Source organism: Arvicanthis niloticus, chromosome 5 (assembly GCF_011762505.2).
Source record: "Arvicanthis niloticus isolate mArvNil1 chromosome 5, mArvNil1.pat.X, whole genome shotgun sequence".
NCBI classification, from domain to species: domain Eukaryota; kingdom Metazoa; phylum Chordata; class Mammalia; order Rodentia; family Muridae; genus Arvicanthis; species Arvicanthis niloticus.
The window spans coordinates 26,479,653-26,500,482 of record NC_047662.1 but is presented as its reverse complement, the minus strand read 5'-3'; the positions used below and the strand labels follow the sequence as shown (position 1 = coordinate 26,500,482).

The 20,830-nt window shown below is 45.6% G+C and overlaps 1 protein-coding gene across 3 annotated transcripts in view; it reads left to right on the top strand.

Moving 5' to 3' along the window:
• Csmd2 (CUB and Sushi multiple domains 2) overlaps positions 1 to 20,830 on the top strand; it is a 575,537-nt gene that overhangs the window by 51,604 nt on the left and 503,103 nt on the right. For all 3 annotated transcript variants that reach the window (XM_076934176.1, XM_034502344.2, XM_076934175.1), the window contains exon 2: positions 18,954 to 19,170. In XM_076934176.1, the coding sequence (XP_076790291.1) occupies positions 18,954 to 19,170 (217 nt within the window). The remainder of the gene's footprint in view (positions 1 to 18,953; positions 19,171 to 20,830) is intronic.

The following is a 20,830-nucleotide window of genomic DNA, read 5'->3' as shown; positions in this document are numbered from 1 at the left end:
CCATCCCTCTTTTTCTGTCCCCTCCCCTCTCTGCCCTCATGGCTCTGCTTGGGTTTGTCAGCCTCTGCCCCTTCTCCAGGTTCTTATCCCATTCCCCCCAATAAGCTCTCCAGCTTTAAAAAAAAAAAACAGCTTTGTTGCATAGCCTAATTTCTCAGGGGGACACCTTGGCATCGGCCCATCAGATACCCACCTCCCCACATTATATTTCATAACATCTTATCCTTAGGACCCTAGAGCAGATCATTGGCTGGGAATCCTTTGCAAAGTGTACAGGGATAGTATGCTGTGTCAGAGTAGGGAAGATTCTGGGACATCTGGTATATCACCTGGAGCTGGAGCTCATCAGGGTGAGTGAGGTCCTGGATAAACATAGACCGCCAGGGCCAGAACTGGATGTCTAGGGAAATGGTCATGGAAATGACGTCTTCTGCTGGAAGATTGGAGTCACTGAAGAGGGTTCTGAGGCATATACTTGCATACGCCCAGCCACAAGTGTCATTCACTGTACTTAGCTTGCATGTGGGAAAAGAGCAATAATGTCACCATTAGGATTGTCTTCTACAGAGGTGTTCAAGGCACCGTGTTTCTTCACTGTTCTCTGACGGCATTTGGAGGTTTTCTGTTACCTACTTAGAAATACGAGTCCTTCCCTACACTCAAGCTCTGTCTGTCTGCCTGCTTCTCTCTCTCTCTCTCTCTCTCTCTCTCTCTCTCTCTCTCTCTCTCTCTCCGTGTGTGTGTGTGTGTTTGTGTGTGTGTGTGAATGAGAGAGAAAGAAAGAGAGAGATACAGACAGACAGACAGAGGCACATAGACAGAAGCAGACAGACAGAGACACAGAGGCAGACAGAAACAGAGGCAGACAGAGACAGTGACATAGAGGCACACAGACAGACAGAGACAGAGACAGAGAGATAGAGTAAAAGAATACCTTAAAAACAAATTCTCTCCCCGCCTAAGATGTACTATCTTGCTCCCCGATGGGACAAGGAGAAGGGAATAAGGCTGTCATGGAGGCATAGCCATCTTGTCAGGAAAACATTCTTAGCTCCAGCCAGCATCTCAGTTCTCCATGATGCATGTGGCGTACTGTCCTACTGTCCTCCCCTCTCTCCCTCTTCCTCCTCCTTTGTCCTTCCTTCTGTCACTCCACTACAATATAGAGTAAACATGTTAAAGTCTCTTTCTCAAATCAAATAAAAGCCATGTTTGGTCCCTGTTTACTGTGTGTGTGGGCTCAGCTTGTTTATTTGCCTTCGTGGTCATTTGGTAGCCAGGGCTAGAAGTAAGCAACGCATGTTAGAAGCTCACATGGTGTTTGACTGTGGATAGCCGTGTTCCCTTTGACATTCTCCTCACTGACATTTGAATTCCATGCGGGTCATACTCTGTGACGTCAGGAGCTCAATATGGTGGAGGGATGTCTTGGGAAGCAGTGGGCAGATTGTACCCAGATTCCACTCTGTCCGACTATGATTGCCTTGAGCACTGATCTCTGGCTCTTCTATCCCCTGATACTGTCACACAGAACCATGGCAACTGCTTGCCCTTTCTGAGCCTGTAGTGAGTTGGCTTCACATGAATTTTATTTTTGTACATGCACTAGATTGTAGTCTGTTTCTTTGTTCATTCAGCAATTGTTTCCTGAGGGCTTACTATGTGATGTGATAAGCACTACTCTATTTAGTTGGGATGCATCAGTGAATGAAACAAAGAATGTTCTAGCAGGAGAAGCCAAACAATAAACACAGTATGAAAGTAATTTGACATAGAGTGCTTTCAACGGATACATGCTACCAAAGAAAGAGAATATAGGACGGGGTGGGGAGTCCAAGGAGCCAGGGTCAGTAGTGGGCAGGGGTGGGTAGTGAGTTGATCTTTTATAGAGGATGGTCAGATAGACCTCATGAAGGAAGGCACTGCTGAGCAAAGATTTAAAGAAAGAAAACAAAACAAGTTTGGCTTTTCTGGCAGAAATGATTCTTCAAGAAGGAGGGTGATCAGGTTCAAAGGCCCCAGGAGGAAGCATGGCCCACTTGCTGGAGGAGCAGGGATACAGATGTGGCTGGGGGCGTGGCTGTGAGCAGGAAGCTCCAGGAGGTTAGGGACTGACTACTCTGTGTCTAGCTTGGGACAGAAGCAAACAGCCTCTGAATGATAAATCCCTGTTAGCATCCAGGCTGGTCAGAGCTGAACCAGCCCAGAACTGACCCTTTGCTAATTAGCTTGGGCTTTCCCTTTTGATGGGAGCAATTTTCAGATCACCAACAGAGCTCATGTACAATTCAAATGTGAAGTCAGGGGCAGGAAAACACGAAGCCCTTTCCTTTGCATGCAAAAAGAGCAACACATCTGCTGAAGATTGGGAAAAACAGGGTGAAATGGCCCCTAAGTGTCTTCATTTAAAGGAAAGTCTGGGCTGATCTGGCCTTATAGTTGTTTTAAATGTCTCTACCAGTGGACGTTTTTAAAGTGTCTGAAGGTAAAGAGAAGCCTGTGTCTAGCAGCTGGGGATGACAGGTCTTTGTGGGCATCAGACCTCTGCTGTCAGATTGGAGTTTTCTTCCTCTCATCTCTAGGAAGCTAACCTCCCACCTCTCCTCCTCCTTGTCGTTAGATGCTAAGTGCCAGGAACCTCAGGGAAGCACCTTAGAGGGGCCATCGTTCTCCTCCACCCAGATTCCTATGAGGAATTACTTTAAATGTGGCCTCTGGTTTCATCTGGAAGAAGGGCTGGAGAACAGTGTTCTAGAGTCAACTTCACTCTCTCCCTTCCCCTTTCCTTACCCCATCTCTCTACTCTCTTCTCATTATTATGTCACCAACTGTTTTTCATTTCCCACTCTGTGCACAAATCCTGGGATACGGTACCAGGAACACCCCAGGGATCCATGGTCAGGAGAAGCGGCCACATCCTAGAGGCCCAGTGCTTCAGCACCATGGACAAGACACCTGCCAGTCACCAATATTTTTCTGTGTCACAGTTCTAGGGCCATCTATGCCAAACTGACTTTGAGAACACACTTTTATTGATGGAACTGGATTTTGAGTAACTGAGGGCTCCAACAATATCCCTTGATAGAAAAAAGTAGAGTTAGAGGCCCAGGCTTTTAGAATCTTTCTGTTACACTACATTAGAATCTTCACCATTTGTTTTATTCAGCAACTTTTTATTATATTTGTTTACATTTTCTGTGTTCACATGCACACACACACACACACACACACACACACACACACACACACACACACACACGAGGACATAGGTGCCACTGTGTGTTTTTATGGGGGCCAGAGGGCAACTTGTAGGACTTAATTCCCTTCTTCCTTCTAACATGTAGGTCCCAGGGGTTTTGGTCAGGGCTTCAGGTTTGAGGTCAAGTAACCCACCGGCAAAGGACTCACTGTTCTCCTTCCCTTTGGACTGAGGCCACTTCCACTGTGAAAATATAAGGCCAAACAGTGTTCATGGGTTTTTAATGGATAAAGCTGCAAATGGAGTAGGTGTCCTGTCATTCAACAAATATAAACTGAGCACTGTGAAGCGCCGCAGTCTGGTTGTGGATTTGGTAGTAAACCCACTCTGGTTTTACACTTTCATCAGTTCATTTCTATTTGCCAAATTACTGTTCCTATTTTCCTCCTGGTAGGACCTGTGTGCACAGCTTTTCCTGTGTGGTTTCCCCTGGGTTACTGTGTCAGAAAGTACCATTCGGGGCTCATGCCCCAAATGACAGACAGCAGGCAGGAGCCTAGGAGTTCTTTTTGATGTGATAAATATCAGAGGAAAGAGTTCCTTAAGCCAAATGTACATCAAGGATACTCCAGGAAGATGTTATGCTTCCTACATTGTACAAAATAAAATGTCTACATGTTCTATGCATGCATGCATCATCCACCCATCCATACATACATCCTTCATGAATGATGGAATAGTGGATAGAGAAATGGAATTTTCCCTCATATTGCCTAGGGTTAATTTCTGTTTTGATTACCTGTTAGCTACTGATCTTGGGAAAGTTACTCTTCCTGAATGGAAATTATAATAGTGCCAATCTAACGCAGTTATGAGGACATATGAAATGGATCGCTAACATGTAAAGTGCAGAAGACAGGAAAAAACACTGAACAACCAATGACGAGACCCAAAGGTCCAGGAGAGCAGAAGTCATGCTCTGGACACAGCAGGCCCAGTGCTATTCTTCAGATGGGGAAATGGGATGAATCAAGCCTTCGTGTCTTGGATGTTGGTCCTTCTACCTAGCCTTTTTTTTGCTCTGGACCAAGACCACAGCTCAGGGATCTTCTCAGATTCAGACAACTCAGGAATAGTCCCCTGCTCTCATTCTAAAAGGTACAGCAAGAAGCAGGCTCAGACTGGCAGATACCTGTCCCCAGACACACCTGGGTTCTTTGTTAGTACAACACATGGACATGGCATAACCCTATCAGCAAGAGAGAACAGCTCCTTGCTGGTGGCAGCTGATGGACAGGAAACCAAGCTACATCTGGACAACTAGGCAGGGAAAATCATATTTAGTCCACACGGTGGCTTCCATGTTCAGTGTATCTGAGAGATTCGAGAGCCTAGAGGTAGAATTTGGAAGCCGATTGGCTTGGGATTATTCCCACAGAGCAATTGGTTGTGGTCCAGGGACAAACAGGCTTGCTGCTTTGTCCCTCCAGCCAAGCATTGTCTTCTACCTCTGCTTCCCGTGTTCAGAGGAAGAAGGAACCCCTGGTCTGTTTCCCTGCCTGTAAATTACCATAACAATGCTCAGCTCTTTCTAGTAAATCCCAGGCTCTGACCTGTGGTGCTGGATGCAGGACTGTGGCTTTGAGCTGAAGCCCTTGGAGCTAGCCAAGGGGAGGGGCAATGGGGTGGGACTTCCTGTATTTTGCTTTTGCTGTTCCCGGTTTGAATCCCAGTTCTTGCACAGTCACCAGTTTAAACCTGAAGTGATCCCCTTGCCCCCTTGACATACAGTAACAGTACACAACAGTGTGTTTCTCGTAACACTGTCATACTATCATATATACGTTGTGCACTTGGGTCATTCTCCCATCTCCCTACCCCGCCCCCCGGCCCCCCCCATCCCCCCCATTGCACTTTCTTGTCCTTCCTAGTCTCTCCTCTTTGTCCCCTTCTTCGTCTCAAATAATCCAACCTTCATTTTCTTACTTTAGTGGCTTTGTAAGGGGTGTGTGTGTGTGTATGTGTGTGTTGTCATGGATGTCAAGGTGTGTGTGTATGGAAGGGGATGAATCCGCTTATATTTGCACACAGGAAAGTCAGAGGTTGACATCAAGCCTGTTTCTTTAACACTCACTCTGCACGTTAGTTTTTTGAGACAGGGTCTCTTAGTGAACCTAGAACTTACTGGTTTATCTACAAAGAGTCCCAGTGAGGGCCCTCTCTCTCCCCAGCACTAGGGTTGCAGACAGATGCAGAAGCATCAGATTACTGTTATTGTTATTATTAACATAATGAATGCAGGGATATGAATGCAGGTCCTCATGCTTGCCACAGCAAGCACTTTGTCAGCTCTTTGTGTATATTTTTTAACAATCTAAATTCCGTATATAAATCTTGAAAACACACAATATTTGTTGGTCTGCGTCTGGCTGATCTGCGCCATGCAATGTTCTCTCTAGCTCCATCCATTTTTCTGCAGATGGCATAATTTCATTGTATGCAGTTTTAAACCTTGAAGAACTCAAGGCCTTCACCTTGAAAGGCCAGAGGTGTAACAGTCATTGCAAAGGGCCACTGCACAATCTCTGCCTCCCTTCATCTCCCCCTCCCTTGCCCTTCCCTGACTGCCCACTAGCTAAACCAGAGCTAAACCAGAGCTAAACCAGAGCTGCCAGAACTAAGCAGCCCTCCCCAGCCCCGCTGAATGAAAGATTGAATTTGGCTTGTGCCTCTGAGATTCTCACTGGAATTCGGGGAGTTCTTAACTTGGATGGGGGAAATTACATCTTTATTTGAAACTTGGCGTTTCTATCAATCATGAACACAGACTACAGAACACGTTAGGATTAGCTGCACCTGTGAATTTGCCCCTGATATGATCACAGGTTATTTCCATAAAATATTACAGTTGCTAAAACCATCTCTTCATAGCAGGCTTCAAATGACAGTCGTTATCAGTTCTGCTGCTTGCTTGTGGCAGTGCCTGGACAAAGGTGGGCTTCTATTACTGCATAACAGAAATCTCAAAATATTTTGGAAACTGTATTCCAGCATAATTGGTTGCCTTTGCAATTCCTCGTAATGTTGTTGTTGTTGTTGTTTTTTTTTTTTTTTTCTACACAAATGAAGACATCACTTGCAAAGGGATAACCAGGTTGCCCGAGGGGACTGTGGTGCAAAAAATGTGAAGAAAATTTCCCAAATTTGTGGGAGGTTAGGTTCCTGTGCGTTAGGGAATTAGAGCAGTAGTTCTCAACTGGGTGTGATTCCCCAAACTCTCACCAGGGACACTTGTCAATTCGGAACCAGTTTTTGGTTGTCCTAGTGGGATGGTATACAGGTTTGTCCAATGGCAAGAAGCCATGGACATTGCTACATTTTCTCCAAGCACTGGAAAGGCTCCCTCGCAGACTCTTCGAATGTCCATAGTGCTGAATTTGAGAGCCACCGGGCTAGCTGCTTAGACAATTTGAACACCTCTGATTCTCTGATCATTAAATCTGCTGTGGAAAAGTAACATGTACCTACTGCACATCTACCATGCGTACGTGAGTGTGGATTTGCAGGGTCATAGAGGTGGAGTGTGCAGAAGCAGCTCTATGGCTGCAGGGCAGTTGGACATGACCTTGTGCAAAGTGCTTAGGGGTGCCAGGCAGTGTGCTGACACATCTTCCTCTGAGCTGGCCTTTGGCTCTCTGTCTCACAGCAGTGGCTCTATGCTCTAGTTGTGCCCTGATGGGAAGACACTCACAGATGTCTGCATGTCTTGCATAGGACCTCTTTGTTCTGCAGATAGCCTAATGACTGCCAACTTGTAATCTTCTTGAAGGAGACTTGGCACATTGACATCTCTGGTTTCTCTTGTCTGAACTTCATCTTATTGATATATTCCTTAACAGCTCTTCTCTAGGAGCGCTCTTACAGGGAGGAGAGTTAGGTTGGGTGTGCTTGTCAGGTGAGGCAGGCAGGAAGCAGCCCAACAGAGTGCTTGGAATACTCGAATAGGTACTTCTTATACTACACACATTGCCCCAGTGTTTACTGCTTATAGGACCTCGAGAGAAGAGAACAGCCTCTCTTTACTGGGCCAATGAGAAGGAAGGACTGTGGGGGTCACACACACTCAGCAGGTGGGGAGCAGGAGTCAGAGAAATGAACCTGTGAGTCAAGGCCTTTACTGGGGTCCAGAATGTCTTCCAGGTCCTCTAGTCTAGGCTTCTCCATCACATGTTATAACTGGTAGCTTTAGAGCAGTCAGGTCCAAGGTCCTGGAGACCATGTCATGATCTACACAGTCCATGTGGCAACTTAGGTAGGTCACATCCCACTGTCCCTTAGGCAGGTGGTCAAGGCTGGCACCTGGATGGATCCCAGTGAGGAAAGGGAGGAGTCGAGAAGCGATTGCACTGGGGCACATAAGGATCCTTCTGATGTGAGAAACTCCAACCTATATTCCAAATGGACAACAAAGCAATGCGAGGTAGAAATGCCCTCTCTTGGGAGCAGGCTCGATGGGAGAGCACATGGTCTGTACCCTTAGGGAAAGACAGATGCTAAGCACTGTGTGATGATCCAGTGGAAATGCAGAGATACCGAGAACACACAGCAGGGACTTGTGTGTTTGTGGGGTACCACTTAGTGTGGGGGTCCTGGAGGTTCTCTTGGGGGCTGTAAACTAAAGGATGAGTGGAGTTGGTGAGAGCAAGCTACAAAGAAAAAAACCGTTTCAATCAAAGGAAGGAGCAAGTTCCAGATCTCAGGGGAAGCATCAAAGTACCCTAGAGAGGTCTGACTCCTGCTGGAGTATCCTTTAAGAGGTGGCAAGATGCAAAGCATGGGAAAAGAGCAGGGGCAGGCTCATGAAGAATCCTGGGTTCCTCTACCTGGATCAAGGGAGGAAGAGCTGACCGGCTTCAGACAGGAGGGACAGGAAGTCTTTGTTTCTCGGAAAAGGAAGGGAAACCTGTTTGTACCCAGGACACAAGTGAGGTTACCATGTAAACTGAGTGTAGAACCATGAGTTAGGCTGCCTAGGTGAAGATATTTCCCCTTGCAATTAAGCAAGATCAAGAATAAACCAGGGAACTCCAGCTCTGAAGCAAGAGGGACCAAAACAATGTGGATGAAACTAGTTTCTGTGCAGTGTTCAGGATGAAGGAAGATTGTGCTGGACTGAGAAACGATTTGGAATGAAAAGATGGAGCCACGTGTGGGGGTCGTGTGGGGGTTGTGTGGGGGTCGTGTGGGGGTCTTGGAGTTTAATTGTAAAGAAGGTGGGGACAGGGGAGAGTCCTTTATCTGCTAGTCCCACTACAAAGGCTCTGAGGAGGTGGTCTATAGAGTGAGCATGGAACAGCGAATTAGACACAACAGGGAAGGGTAGGGCAGGCAAACAGCCTAGTACTGTCAAGACCTGAAGGACCAGGCGAGTTCACAGTAAGGAATTTGTTGGTGTGTAAAAACCCAGGAAGCACAGCAAGAGGAGTTAAACTGAGCCAAGTCACCAGCATCCCTGATGATGAGGGGTCCTTGGCTCTTTCCTCAGGGCGTTATCGAAGAGCCAGTGATGCTGTTGGGCCCGGCCTCTGCCATCTGCATTCAAGGTGCCCTGCCAAGAAGTATCGTAGAGATGGGCCAGCAGCCAGTGGTATATTGGAGGTGTTTAGTGATGTCCCTGTGACCAGTGGGACACCTCTGGTCATGATGATTTATCCAGCATCTGCCACCATACCCTGCAATTTCTCTTCAGGCAGGCTCATTAACTGCAAGGCTTTAGTAAATCTGTATCGTCTACCCAGACTGCACTCCTAGACTCCAGGCTCCAGTCTAATTGCCTTCTGGCCATCTTCGCCAGTGTGTCCCACTGGTATCTCCAACTAAATTTGTCCAAAATTGACCTTATCAGTCAATAAATATTTACAGAATTGAATTGAATTTTCCTGCCAAATTTCTCAAAAGAGCTATCTCCTCAAAAAAAAATTATCATTATTTGTAGACAACATGACTGTGTACCTAAAACACCTAAGGGAATCAACTGAGAAATTTTTAGAATCAAGGACCTGGTTGGATGTGAGAATAATATGTAAAAATCAATAGGTTTTATGTATATTAGTAATAGCAGTTAGAAAAAAAGAGAAAAAGTGTTATTCGCTAGGGCAACAAAAAGTATACAAACTTTCTGAGCGTAATCACAGCAAGTTGGGGTAGGATTTACATGAAGAATGGTCCATGTTCCTTAAAGGGCTGCCTTGGATTTCTTGTGTGCCAAGTACTCTGCCGAGCTGTTAGCAATATTGCTGTTGTTACCACACCTGTCTGTCTGTCTGTCTGTCTGTCTGTCTGTCTGCCTGTCTGTCTGCCTGTCTGTCTGTCTGTCTGTCTATGGCTATCACAGAGTGGGTTTCATTTTATTTATTTACTTTAAGTGTTATCTATTAAGATTTCTTTGCACATGTGTCACGGTTCACGTGGAGATCAGAGGTCACGTTTGGGGATCAATTCTCTCTTTCCACCACGGGTTCCGGGGATCAAATTCTTAATTGTCAGGTTTATATGACAAGCACTTTAATCTGCTGAGCCACCTCACTAGTGTGGTGGCTCATTTTGAAAGTGTTGGAACTAAGTCTTAAAGAGTTTAAATAAGTAGCTCATATGGTAGGAAGTGGTAAACCGTGACAGTTGAATCCAAGGCTATGGCTTCCAGACTCTATCTCTGTAACCTATTCATTAGGCCACCATCCAAATAACCCAAATATAGGCCAGTGAAGTTGGTGGGTGTTTTCAGAATGTTGTAATAAGATCCATTCATCTCACTCAATCTACTCAAAAACTATGTACTGAGTTTCTGCTACAGCCAATTATTATTGGATTGGGTACTAGAGAAACAATCTGAATACGATCTCCAGGAGCCTCTTGATGAAGACAGCTACATACACATGCCATTATATCACCATCAGTGGAAGCAGCGCTGTTCAGAATGAGTGATGAATGGGCTACAGCATACTTGAGGTTGCCTTGAGAATTCTGAGCTGGCTTCTGGAGGAGGTAATGAAGCTTTAAGTGCCTGCAGTTAGCTTGGCGAGGAATAGTTCATGTGCAGAGATGGGTGGGCAATTAGCATTCATTCATTCAGTCTTTTTAGCCTCTGTGAGCATCTGCTAAGGGCCAGGTGCTGCCTTGGGGTGCTGCCCAGAGAAACTGTAGGGAATAAACAGGGCCCTGCCATCATGGAGGGGGCACTTTTGGAGGTTGGGTGGCCATATAATACCCAAATCAGAAGTGCTTGTGCTAGGGTCATTGGTGTAGAAGAGAAAGATCTGGCCTTCCCTCATGCTGGACTCTGAAGGTGTGACACTTAAGAAATGAGAGTGTCAGCCAGCCCTGCTGGTAAAGGGACAGGTTTGTGGGCTGAAGGACCAGAACCTGCCAGGGTTATGAGGAGAGGATGCGATGAGCTATGGGGGGTATCTGAGATGCACAGCAGCAGGTTAGAGGCTGATTATCAGGAAAGAGGGGAGGAGAAAGTAAGCAGAGGGTGCCTTTAGGCTTTGGGGGTCAGGGAAGGACTTTGCCTTGTTTTCTGCTGACTGGGATGAAGCTAGGTAACAGTCGCTCCTGGTTGAGTGGACTTTGTCAGTGTAAACAAAGAAAGAATATTATTGAGAAGGAGAGAGATAAGTGTGGCCGCTCATAAAAGCTGAATGTTATAATCTGCATGAGGAATCTAAGCAAAATGAAAGGCACACAACTGGGTGGAAACCAACACTGGCAACACACACGTGAGAAGATTAAAAGCTTGATTCCATGGGGGAAAGGCAGACTGATGAGAAACAGCAAGGCCTGATGCAAGAATTGGGGGCAGAACATGTAGAACGCTCTCTGCGTCGAATGTAATAAGCTTAGAAGGCACATGGGATGCAAAGAGGATTTACATATTATATACATGATACACAGATATGTAAATCACTAGAAAAAATTATAATGAAAAATGAGCCAAGGATTCCATCAGATAGGTGACCCACCCAGGAGGAAGTATGTAAATGATTAAGGAAAGGTGAAGGGTTATACCATGGTATGTGTCTACAATGCCAACTGAGTCAGGGAAGTCAAGAGTTCCAAGCCAGCCTGGGCTTCCTAGAGAGACTCAGTCTCCAAAAACATAAAAAAGAATGAGAGGAAATGAAAGAGGAAGAGGAGGAGGAAGAAGAGGAAGAGGAAGAGGAGGAAGAGGAGGAGAAAGAAGAGGAGGAGGAAGAAGAGGAGGAAAGGGAGGGAGGGAAGAGAAAGGAGGAATAAAGAAAAGCAAAGGAGGCTGAGTGAGCATGATCACTTGGGATGTAAGCCTGAAGACTCCAGGTTAAATCCACAGCGCTCAGGTTTAAAGAAGCCAGGCATGGTTATGCATGAGCACTGAAGCTTGCTGGCCACCAGCCTCGCTCCAGGTTCAGGGAGAGACCCTGTCTCAAAGGAGTGAGGTGGAAGGTAGGAAACAGGATGCTGATGCCGTTCTTTTCTCTGCACGTTTGTTCATGGGCATGTACAGTTGCATACAAAAACCATAAAACACACACACACACACACACACTCAAAGGGAGAAAATTAGATGAAGATTCTGAATCCATCAAGCTGGTAAACTTGTCTCGGTAAGAAAATCCACCATCAGTGTTGGCAAAGGTGCCTTGAGATAGGCATTTGTAGACATACATGGTGGAGAGAATGTAGTTGGTACAATCCGGAAGGGACTTTTGGAAATCTTGAGACTAAGCCTCTGGGATGTTTATCCTATTTGATCCGGTAACCTGAATGTTTGAAGGTTTGACATAGAGAAATCATCAAAAAATAAACAAATTAAAAAATAAAAATTATTATTGGCGGGGGGGGGGCGGGGAGAGCATGCTTTTAATCCCAACACTTGGGATTAAACAGAGGCAGGTGGATCTCTGAGTTTGAAGCCACCCAGATTTATACAGAGTGAGTTTTCTAGGACAGCTAGGGCTACACAGAGAAAGCTTGTCTTGGAAAAATCACAAAAACAAGCAAAGCAACAGCAGCAAAAATCTTCTCATCCAGGTCTCTGGGGTTGCTCAGCATTGTAGGGAATTGTATTAACTGGAGTCCCAGGGCTTGGAGTATCATGTGGTTTTTCTAACCCCACTCCCAGATGGGAAAGAGCACCTGGCTATGAGAGCCCTGAACATGATCATCACTGCTGGCTGCAGCAAGCCGCCCTGAGTTATACCGTTCTCAACTCTCCGACATCCATTTAACTTCAGGGAGACTTACAAATACGCCCCACTTTCACCCATTTCTAGCCATGCCCAACAATGCCCACTGCAGAGGTTGGTGAGTTGGGCCGTATTTACAGTACTCCAGTGGACAGGAAAGCTAAATACTGTGACTACATAGATGGAAGTCCATGCTGGGCCTCTGGCCATGGAAACCCATTTTCCACTGCACTGCCTGGCATCCTGTCACCGAACCAGGTCCAGGTTGTATTTATAAACAGGATTAAGAGAAGAAAAGATCCAGAAGCGATTTAGGTGGCTGACAGTAGAACGGCCGAGTAAACTTTAGGATAACCATACATTGGGATGTTGGGCATCCTTTTAAAATGCAGTTTATGAACAGTTTCAGTATCTTGGGTGGGGGTGTGGAAATCTTATGTTGTGTTTACTGAATTGTTACAAAAGCAAACCAAGAAATGACCTAAATGGCCATACCCAGAGGAGTGACTGAATACATTGAGATACATCCATGCCAGGCAATATTATACATTTATATAAAAAAATAAGTTAGATCTGTAACTACTGACCCGAAAGGTGTCCCCAACGTATTGTTAAGTTAGCAAGGAAGTTGCAGAGAAATGAGCTGAACTGCACTCTCGTTTTAAAAACAAAATCATAAAATGTTCTCCCAGAATGTGTCCAGATGCTTGCATGAGAGAGGAGGAGGTGGAGGCAGGGGGTAGCCAGCCTGGATGCTTACTTGGCTAACTCTGATCAGTGCTTGAGAGAGGGACTACAGGGTGCCCTTCTAGCTCTAAAGGAACGAGACTGTACACAAACTTATTTAATCCTGTGCATCTATGTGCACTGTAAGTAGACACTGCCTTTTGCAATCTAAGGTTGAAGAATAATTTACTACAGAGCCTTCCAAAGAATATGTACGGTATTTTCTAAACAATTTAAACTGTGCATGGGGAAAAAAAATCTAGAAAATGAGACTATTAATAGCCATTGCCTCTGAAGGAATGTGCGATTCAAATTATTTTATTCTTTTAAACCTTGCCTGTGGTTTTCAAGTGCTCCACAAAGAGCAGAATGTATGTTATTATTTCACGTACGGTGGCCTTGCACCCTCTCACCAGCCAGCCCTGCGTCTGCCTGGTGCAGCCTAGCCTCTGCTCAACTTGCTCAGCCCCTCCCGCTCACCTTTGCGGTAATTGATGTATCTTCCCAGCAAATGCTGATTGGATTCCGGGCACCAGGAAGGCGCTGGGGCAAGGGCTGAGCTCTCATGCTACACAGTCTTACTTCCAGAGGGACTGTGTAGATATGAAACTGAATGACCTCCTCCAAGACCCTCATTGTAGTCTCTCCGTGATATCCTTTGTTTTCTGTCATTGTCTTCTCTAAGGACTGCTCTCTGGGTCTCTTCCTCTGTTGTGTCTCTCTCTTCTACCTCCATCTCTTTCCCCCTCATCATCCCATGACGTGACATGGATAGTATTTTCAAGGTCTTTGTTTTGGGATCTTCTCTTTCTCCCTGTATAGAAGGAAAGATCATTGTCTTAGTTAGGGTTTTACTGCTGTGTATAGACTCCATGACCAAGGCAAGTCTTATACGGACAACATTTAATGGGAGCTCGTTTACAGGTTTAGAGGTTCAGTCCATTATCATCAAGGTGGGAACGTGGCAGGGGCCAGGCATGGTTTAGGAGGAGCTGAGAGTTTTACATCTTCATCTGAAGGCCACTAGGAGAAAACCGACTTCCAGGCAGCTAGGATGAGGGCCTTAAAGCCCACACCCACAGTGACACACTTCCTCTAACAAGGCCACACCTCCTAGTAGTGCCACTCCCTGGGCCAAGCATATTCTAACCACCACAATCATTCCCAGATTCCAAGTCAGTGTCTCCAGGTTTGGCATCCATCTCCAGTAGTGGGGATGGTGGCAAGGTCACCTGAACAAGGTCAGATATTAAGCCTCTGAGGGGTCTTTATGTCAGGAACACTCTATGCACTCTTAAAGGGTATAGTTATAGCACTGCTTCCATGGGTGAATGGAGGCTCTATTCAGTCCATGATCTAGGCCCCTGAGGCTTATCATAGGATTGACCTAGAGGAATGAACCCATCAGTGACTTGATGCAGTGATATCACTGGGCTTCCACCAGGCTTTTAAGGTCATGAGATGAAGCAGTCTTGGTGTCTATAGCAGAAAGAGGTGTTTAGGGAAGGGTACCTGGGCCCTTTGGAAAGTTGTTACATGGAAGTTCTACTTCTTTATTCTAGTGGTTGTGTGTCTGGTTTCTCTTCATTTGTGATCTTATTTGTACCTTGTCCACTGTTCTGTTCACTGCTATTAGTAATCAATACTCATGTTTTCTGTAATGAAGGTATTACTCTTCAACCTAACATTTGTATGCCTTTTACACACACATACACACTTATCAACTCATATACATACACACTTTCACACACTCACATAAACACACATTCATACATTTATACAAACATGCTCACACACATACATACTCACTAACTTACACACATAAACACTTTCACACACACTCAAACACATACCACACATATACACACTCACGTATTCACACAAACATGCTTACACACATACACACTTACCAACTCACACACATACACACACACTCACATATACACACACAAACACATTCATACATTTACACAAACATGCTCACACACATACACACTCACTAACTTACACACATAAACACTTTCACATACACTCAAACACACACATATACACACTTACATATTCATGCAAACTTGCTTACACACATACACACTTACCAACTCACAGACATACACACTTACACACTCACACATACACAACACTTATATAAAACCGTTAATCTTGCAATGTCTTTAAGAAAATTAGAAAACCACAGATGCTCATTTATTTGTGTCATCTCTGTAATTTTATAATATGGATTAAAAAATCACCTTGTTATTCTTTTATCTTATATGGAATTTACTTTGATATATGGTCTGGATTCAGAAGATAATTATTTCTTGAAGTAGTTAAATATTTTGTTACCCAAAAATAATCTTTTTGTTTTTGTTGATTAAAAAAAATCTTTATCTCAGTCTTGTCCTTCTTCCTTCCCTTCCTTTCTTTCCTCCCTCCCTCCTTTTTTTCCTGCTTCCCACCCACCTTCCCTCACTCCCTTTCCTTCCTTCCTTCTTTCTTTCTTTTCTTGTAGTGCTACTTCATGCTGTATCTGATCACTGAGACTCCCCTCCCCCACACTGTTTCCACATGCCATTCCTGGTACGATTTAGTATTCTTTATTATGAAAATTCTAAATTTTCTACCCTTTAAAAGACAACACATTGTCCAAATAACCCATTTTTCCAGTTAAATTTAGGTATCATTTTCCCAGAGTTAAAACACGTCCTTGGGCTTTTGACGAGCATTGCGTCAAGCGGATAAATTAGCTTTTCAATAACTTTTTGAGAGGTTAATATCATAAATTAACCTTTCAGTAGTTAGGCTTTTCCACTCAAGACTCCATCATTTCTCTCCAATTATCCTGGTTTTTTAAAAAATCCCTCTGTAAAGCTTTCCATAAAGTGCTTACATGGTTTTTCTCCCTTTCTTCCTCCCTTCTCCCTGCCTCCCTCCCTTCCTCCCTTGCTTCCTTCTTCCCTCCCTCCCTCCCCTTCCCTCCTTCCACTTCTTCTTCCCTCCACTTCTCCCTCCCTCTTTCCTTCCCTCCCTCCCTCTATTTCTTCCTTCCTCCCTTCCTCTATCCAATGCTCACCTTGATCCTCCCTCCATCTTTCTTCCTCCCTCCCTCCCTCCCTCCCTCCCTCCCTCCTTCCCTTCCTCCCTCCCTCCCTCCTTCTCTTTGTTTCATGACACTGAGGGTGGAACCCCAGGGCTTCACCCATGTTAGGTGAGTCCCACATCATGAGCTACATCCAAGAGCCTGCCTACACATTTCCCCCCAAGTTTATTTCTGTGTACACTACGCACTTTGTAGTTGCCATGAAAGGAACTCTAGCCTGCTTTCATCTGTGACTGGCGTCGACGAACCTTATTGACGTTTGTACGATTTGCATTGGGTTACTTTGCTGAAATTTCTTCTTAGTTCTAATAGCTTTATGATCGATTCCTTTGTATTTCCTGGGCACATTAACATACCGTCTGCCAGCTGTCTCTTTGCATCTCCCGTTCTCATTTCTTTCTCTGGTGTTGCACGCTGAGCTTTTTCAGTCAGGCACGTGGTAGGGAGGATGCTGACATCCCTGTCTCGGTTTTCATCCCTTTCAGAAGCTTCACCTAAAGCACAGTGTAAGGGGCTGATGAATGGAAGGCAGCATTCTTCTGCCTTGTTCTGAATGCTTATTTTAATCAGAATTAACATGTCTAATTTTATTAAATGCTTCTTTAGCATTTGTCTAGGAGCCCTTAACTTTTCCCCCTTAATGGAATACTTTGTATTAAGAGATTCCATAATATTAAAGGCATTTAGAGATTAAGTGTTCTTTGTCAGTTAATCCCTAAAGTGGTTTTTAAAAAAATTAGTGTTGAGTCAACTTATCAGCACCATCGTAGAGGAAGTGGCTTGGCTATATGAAGCTCCAACACTGAGTCATGGCAGCTGTGGCCCCATTCTTTAGCTCCTCTCTGCTCTAATTCAGCCTCTGTAAGGGAAGATATTGACACTGTCCACCCCACGTGGTGGCTATTGTGAATATCAAGTCCATGAGGGCAGAGGTCTTACAACTGTCTAGACAACCACTGTCTGAACCCAAAGGCCCTACTAGCTGATTGATAACTGACTGTGTGCCTGCCTGCTACCGAGAATGCGGGATGTAAAGATTTCAACCCACATGGTTCCCGCTCGTATGTCTGTGTCTTCAAATGTCCATATGGAAGCATGGACGCATGCTGTTATGCTAAGTGCTGGCAGACAGAGGTGAAGGTGGCATGGCCTTAGCACATGGCTAAGTGTGTAGTGAGAAAATGTAGATCCACAAGACTGAATGACACTTTGGCTGGGAAGCTGGAGTATAGGGAGGGGGAGATTTCAAAGCACCAAACCGTGTAGAGAACCCTGTAGACATTAGTTTCCTTTCCTTGTTGATGATCAGGGAGAAACCACTGGATGCTAGAGGCAGTGGTGATGGGGGTGACTCAGTCTTAGTTCTGTCTTGAAAGGATGCCTCTGAATGGAAAGAGATTGGTAAGGGCCAGAGTACATGACTGAGAGTCGGAAGTCCAAGGAAGAGCTTGGTATAGGAGGGTGGGGGTGAGAGAGATACAGAGACACTAGCAACAGGGCTGTGAAGAGAAAGGTGTCACTTCCAGTCTTATTTAGACTTCGTGGTGGGGACACTATCCCATGCCCTAAGTGAAGGAGCAGCAGGCAAGGGAAGAATGTGTGTTCATCCCAAAGAAGTCAGGCCCAGAGCCCAGAGATAGCAACTGGCTTGCACTATGCAGTTGTACCCTGTCGACACATGAATGAGAAGTCCTCTGGGCTAGACAGAGACAAGAGACTCCACCGTCGAGTCTAGAAAGGAAGCAGAGCCATCAGATGAGAGGAAGAGCATACAGGGGTATGAGAGGAAGCCACAGCGTGGCTGCTGTTAGTGAGGTTCAACTCTGACAGCAGCATCCATAGCAGGGGAGGGCCAAATAGAAACACTACCGCTCCAAGCCTTCCTACCCCAACTCACTATCCATCCAAAGCTCTCTTTGAGCCAGATTTACAGCTGGCAGGCACAGGGTGCAGCCTGAGCTGTGTCAGCTGAGTGGTGTGAGGGGCTCAAAGAGGTCACACACATCTGGTCTGTGACTTTGCGGTCCCTGCTCTCAGGTAGACATGTAGGGACAGTAAGGCAGAACTGTTGAGCATAGAGAAGGATCAGGAGGCAGGCCATGCTTCCAATTGGTCTGGCTGTGGAGGAGAGGAGAGAGCCCGGCTGCGGAAGGAGTGGTGTGGGGTTGTTTTTATGAAAGGTAGAGTCCAGAACACATTTGACATGAAAAAAACCCATTGGGGAGGAAACAACAGGGCAGGTACAAGAAGTATCCTCAAAGGGTCAGGAAGTGTATGACTGCAGTGATCCCATTTAGGTGGAGGAGGAAAACTGATAGCGTGAGGCAGATGCACTGGTGGTGTATATTTTCCAGCTAGGGTGGGGGTGGAGGTGAGGCCATTAGCTGAGAATAGAGAAGCTGTAGGCAGCAGAGGAGGTTTGAGATGGTCCCTTGGCATGGTTGAAAGGTCTATAATGCAGTCTGCTTGCTGTTGTGTCTGACCTTAAGCTATGAACATTAGTTTTCATCCTATAGAGCTGTCCTGAAGCTTCGATATATAACTGAACACAATGTACCACACTGCGACAGGCTGGGTACCAGTCCCAGGGAAGCCCATAGGAATCCCTTGGGAAAGTGATGGTTCTTTGACATGGTACTTCTTCCTCTTGGAAACTTCTTGGCGGTCCTAATGGCCACACTGACCTTTCTTCCTTTCTCTCTTCCAGGCCAGAACTGCACATTCCATCTCCAGGGTCCCAATGGCACGGTGGAGAGCCCAGGGTTCCCTTATGGCTACCCCAATTATGCCAACTGTACGTGGACCATCACTGCGGAGGACCAGCACAGGATCCAGCTCGTGTTCCAGTCCTTTGCCCTAGAAGAGGACTTTGATGTCCTATCAGTGTTTGATGGCCCACCCCAGGCGGAGAACCTTCGAACAAGGTACCATTCTCACTGTCCTCCCTGTTGTAAGCAACTGGGCCTGAGCCAAGCTTGGTGAACAGAGGGGTTCTGCTCTATTATTTAAGTTTACAGCAGCCTATATTAATTACATATAATAGTGCACTCTGATCATAAGTGCTCTGTTGTCCCTCTTCTACTCCCATTGACCCCATTTTACCTCCCAGTTAGTCTTCTACTTTCATTTCTCACATGTCCCTCTTCATATATGTATGAACCAAAGAGTTAAGTTAGGGTTACTTACCAGAGCATGAGCGTGATAGGAGCAGCACTGGGCACCTTACCAATGCCTACACCACCAGAGAAAATGCATCTTTCTCACCTCCAGCAATTAGTAACTGCCTGAAATCCGCAGGAAGGGGCGGGGCCTCATGAGCCCCTCCCCTCCCCAAATGTGAATGGATCCCATCTTATGTGGGGCTTCCTTGACTTCCTTTCTATGGGTCCTCCCTCAACATCTCGGCCTGCTTGCTGTTGTTTTTATAACAAGGTTTTGCTATTGCAGCCCAGTACCTCAAATTGTAAACCTCCTGCCTCAGTCTCCTGAGTGCTGGGGTTACAGGCAAGCTTCCCTTCCCATGCCTACCTTCTCGGTTTTCTTTAAGGTTCCCCATTCCTTCATCCTGCGTTGTTAGAATATGATTGGCAAGGCTGTGTCAGACACTTGGGGAAACTAGGTAGAAAACAGAAGAAGCTATAGAGAATTCTGTCTTTTAATGAAAACTGCTTTTGCCAGCATAAGTATATCTTGGTCTGTCTGTCTGTCTGTCTGTCTGCCTGCCTGTTGGATATACCCTCAACACACAGAGAAAATGCATGTATTTTCATCTGGCCCCAAGTCATGTGAGGCTGACAACTAGGAGTGATAGGTGGTCCTTTCACACAGCATAGGTCTGGAACCATGGAGACATCCTGAAATAGTCCTTGCATTTGGATACCTTGATTGTGGGACTAGAACTGAGACTTTGAGATGGCTCTCATCCTAACTCTATCATGCCCAATGGAAGTTCAAACCAGAGAGAGGCTGAGATGGCTAAGAGCTATGCCACTGCATTGACTGCCAGGAAAAGGGGGTCACAGAGGAGAAGATGGTTGGAGAGCATCTCCCTCTGCAGGAATGACAGACTTCTGGGCAGGTAGCCTCACAACAGCTTTCTGTGTTTCATTGACCTGGAGGTCTACTCTGCGCCATCACAAGCATTAGCTCTTAATGCTTCTCACTTAAACTTCCAAGCTTCTCAGAGACCTAACGAGTTAGTGGTTAACCTGCCAAGTTCTGGGGTGTTTGGAGTGATCATGTTTGTCTCAGGCTTATCCTCTAGGCTGTCTCAAAGGTGTTTCTCCATACCTTATGTGCAGGGTGATTCGCCTAGCCAGAGAGTGCAGCAGAGTTAGGGTAGTGTCTTCAAGGCATGACAGGGCTTATCTGTTCCCCTTTGATATTGCACACAGTGTGACATACAGGTTATATTTAATGAAACCTTGTTAAAGGGACTAAAGTCCTCTTTCGTTCATACATTCAACAAATATTCTGTGAATATCTGTTTTGTACTAGTGCTGTCCCGAGTGCTGGGGGGAAACATGCCAGCTAGCAGATGAAAGCCACTGTCACCCTGGAGTTCACATGCTAACGTGGAGACAG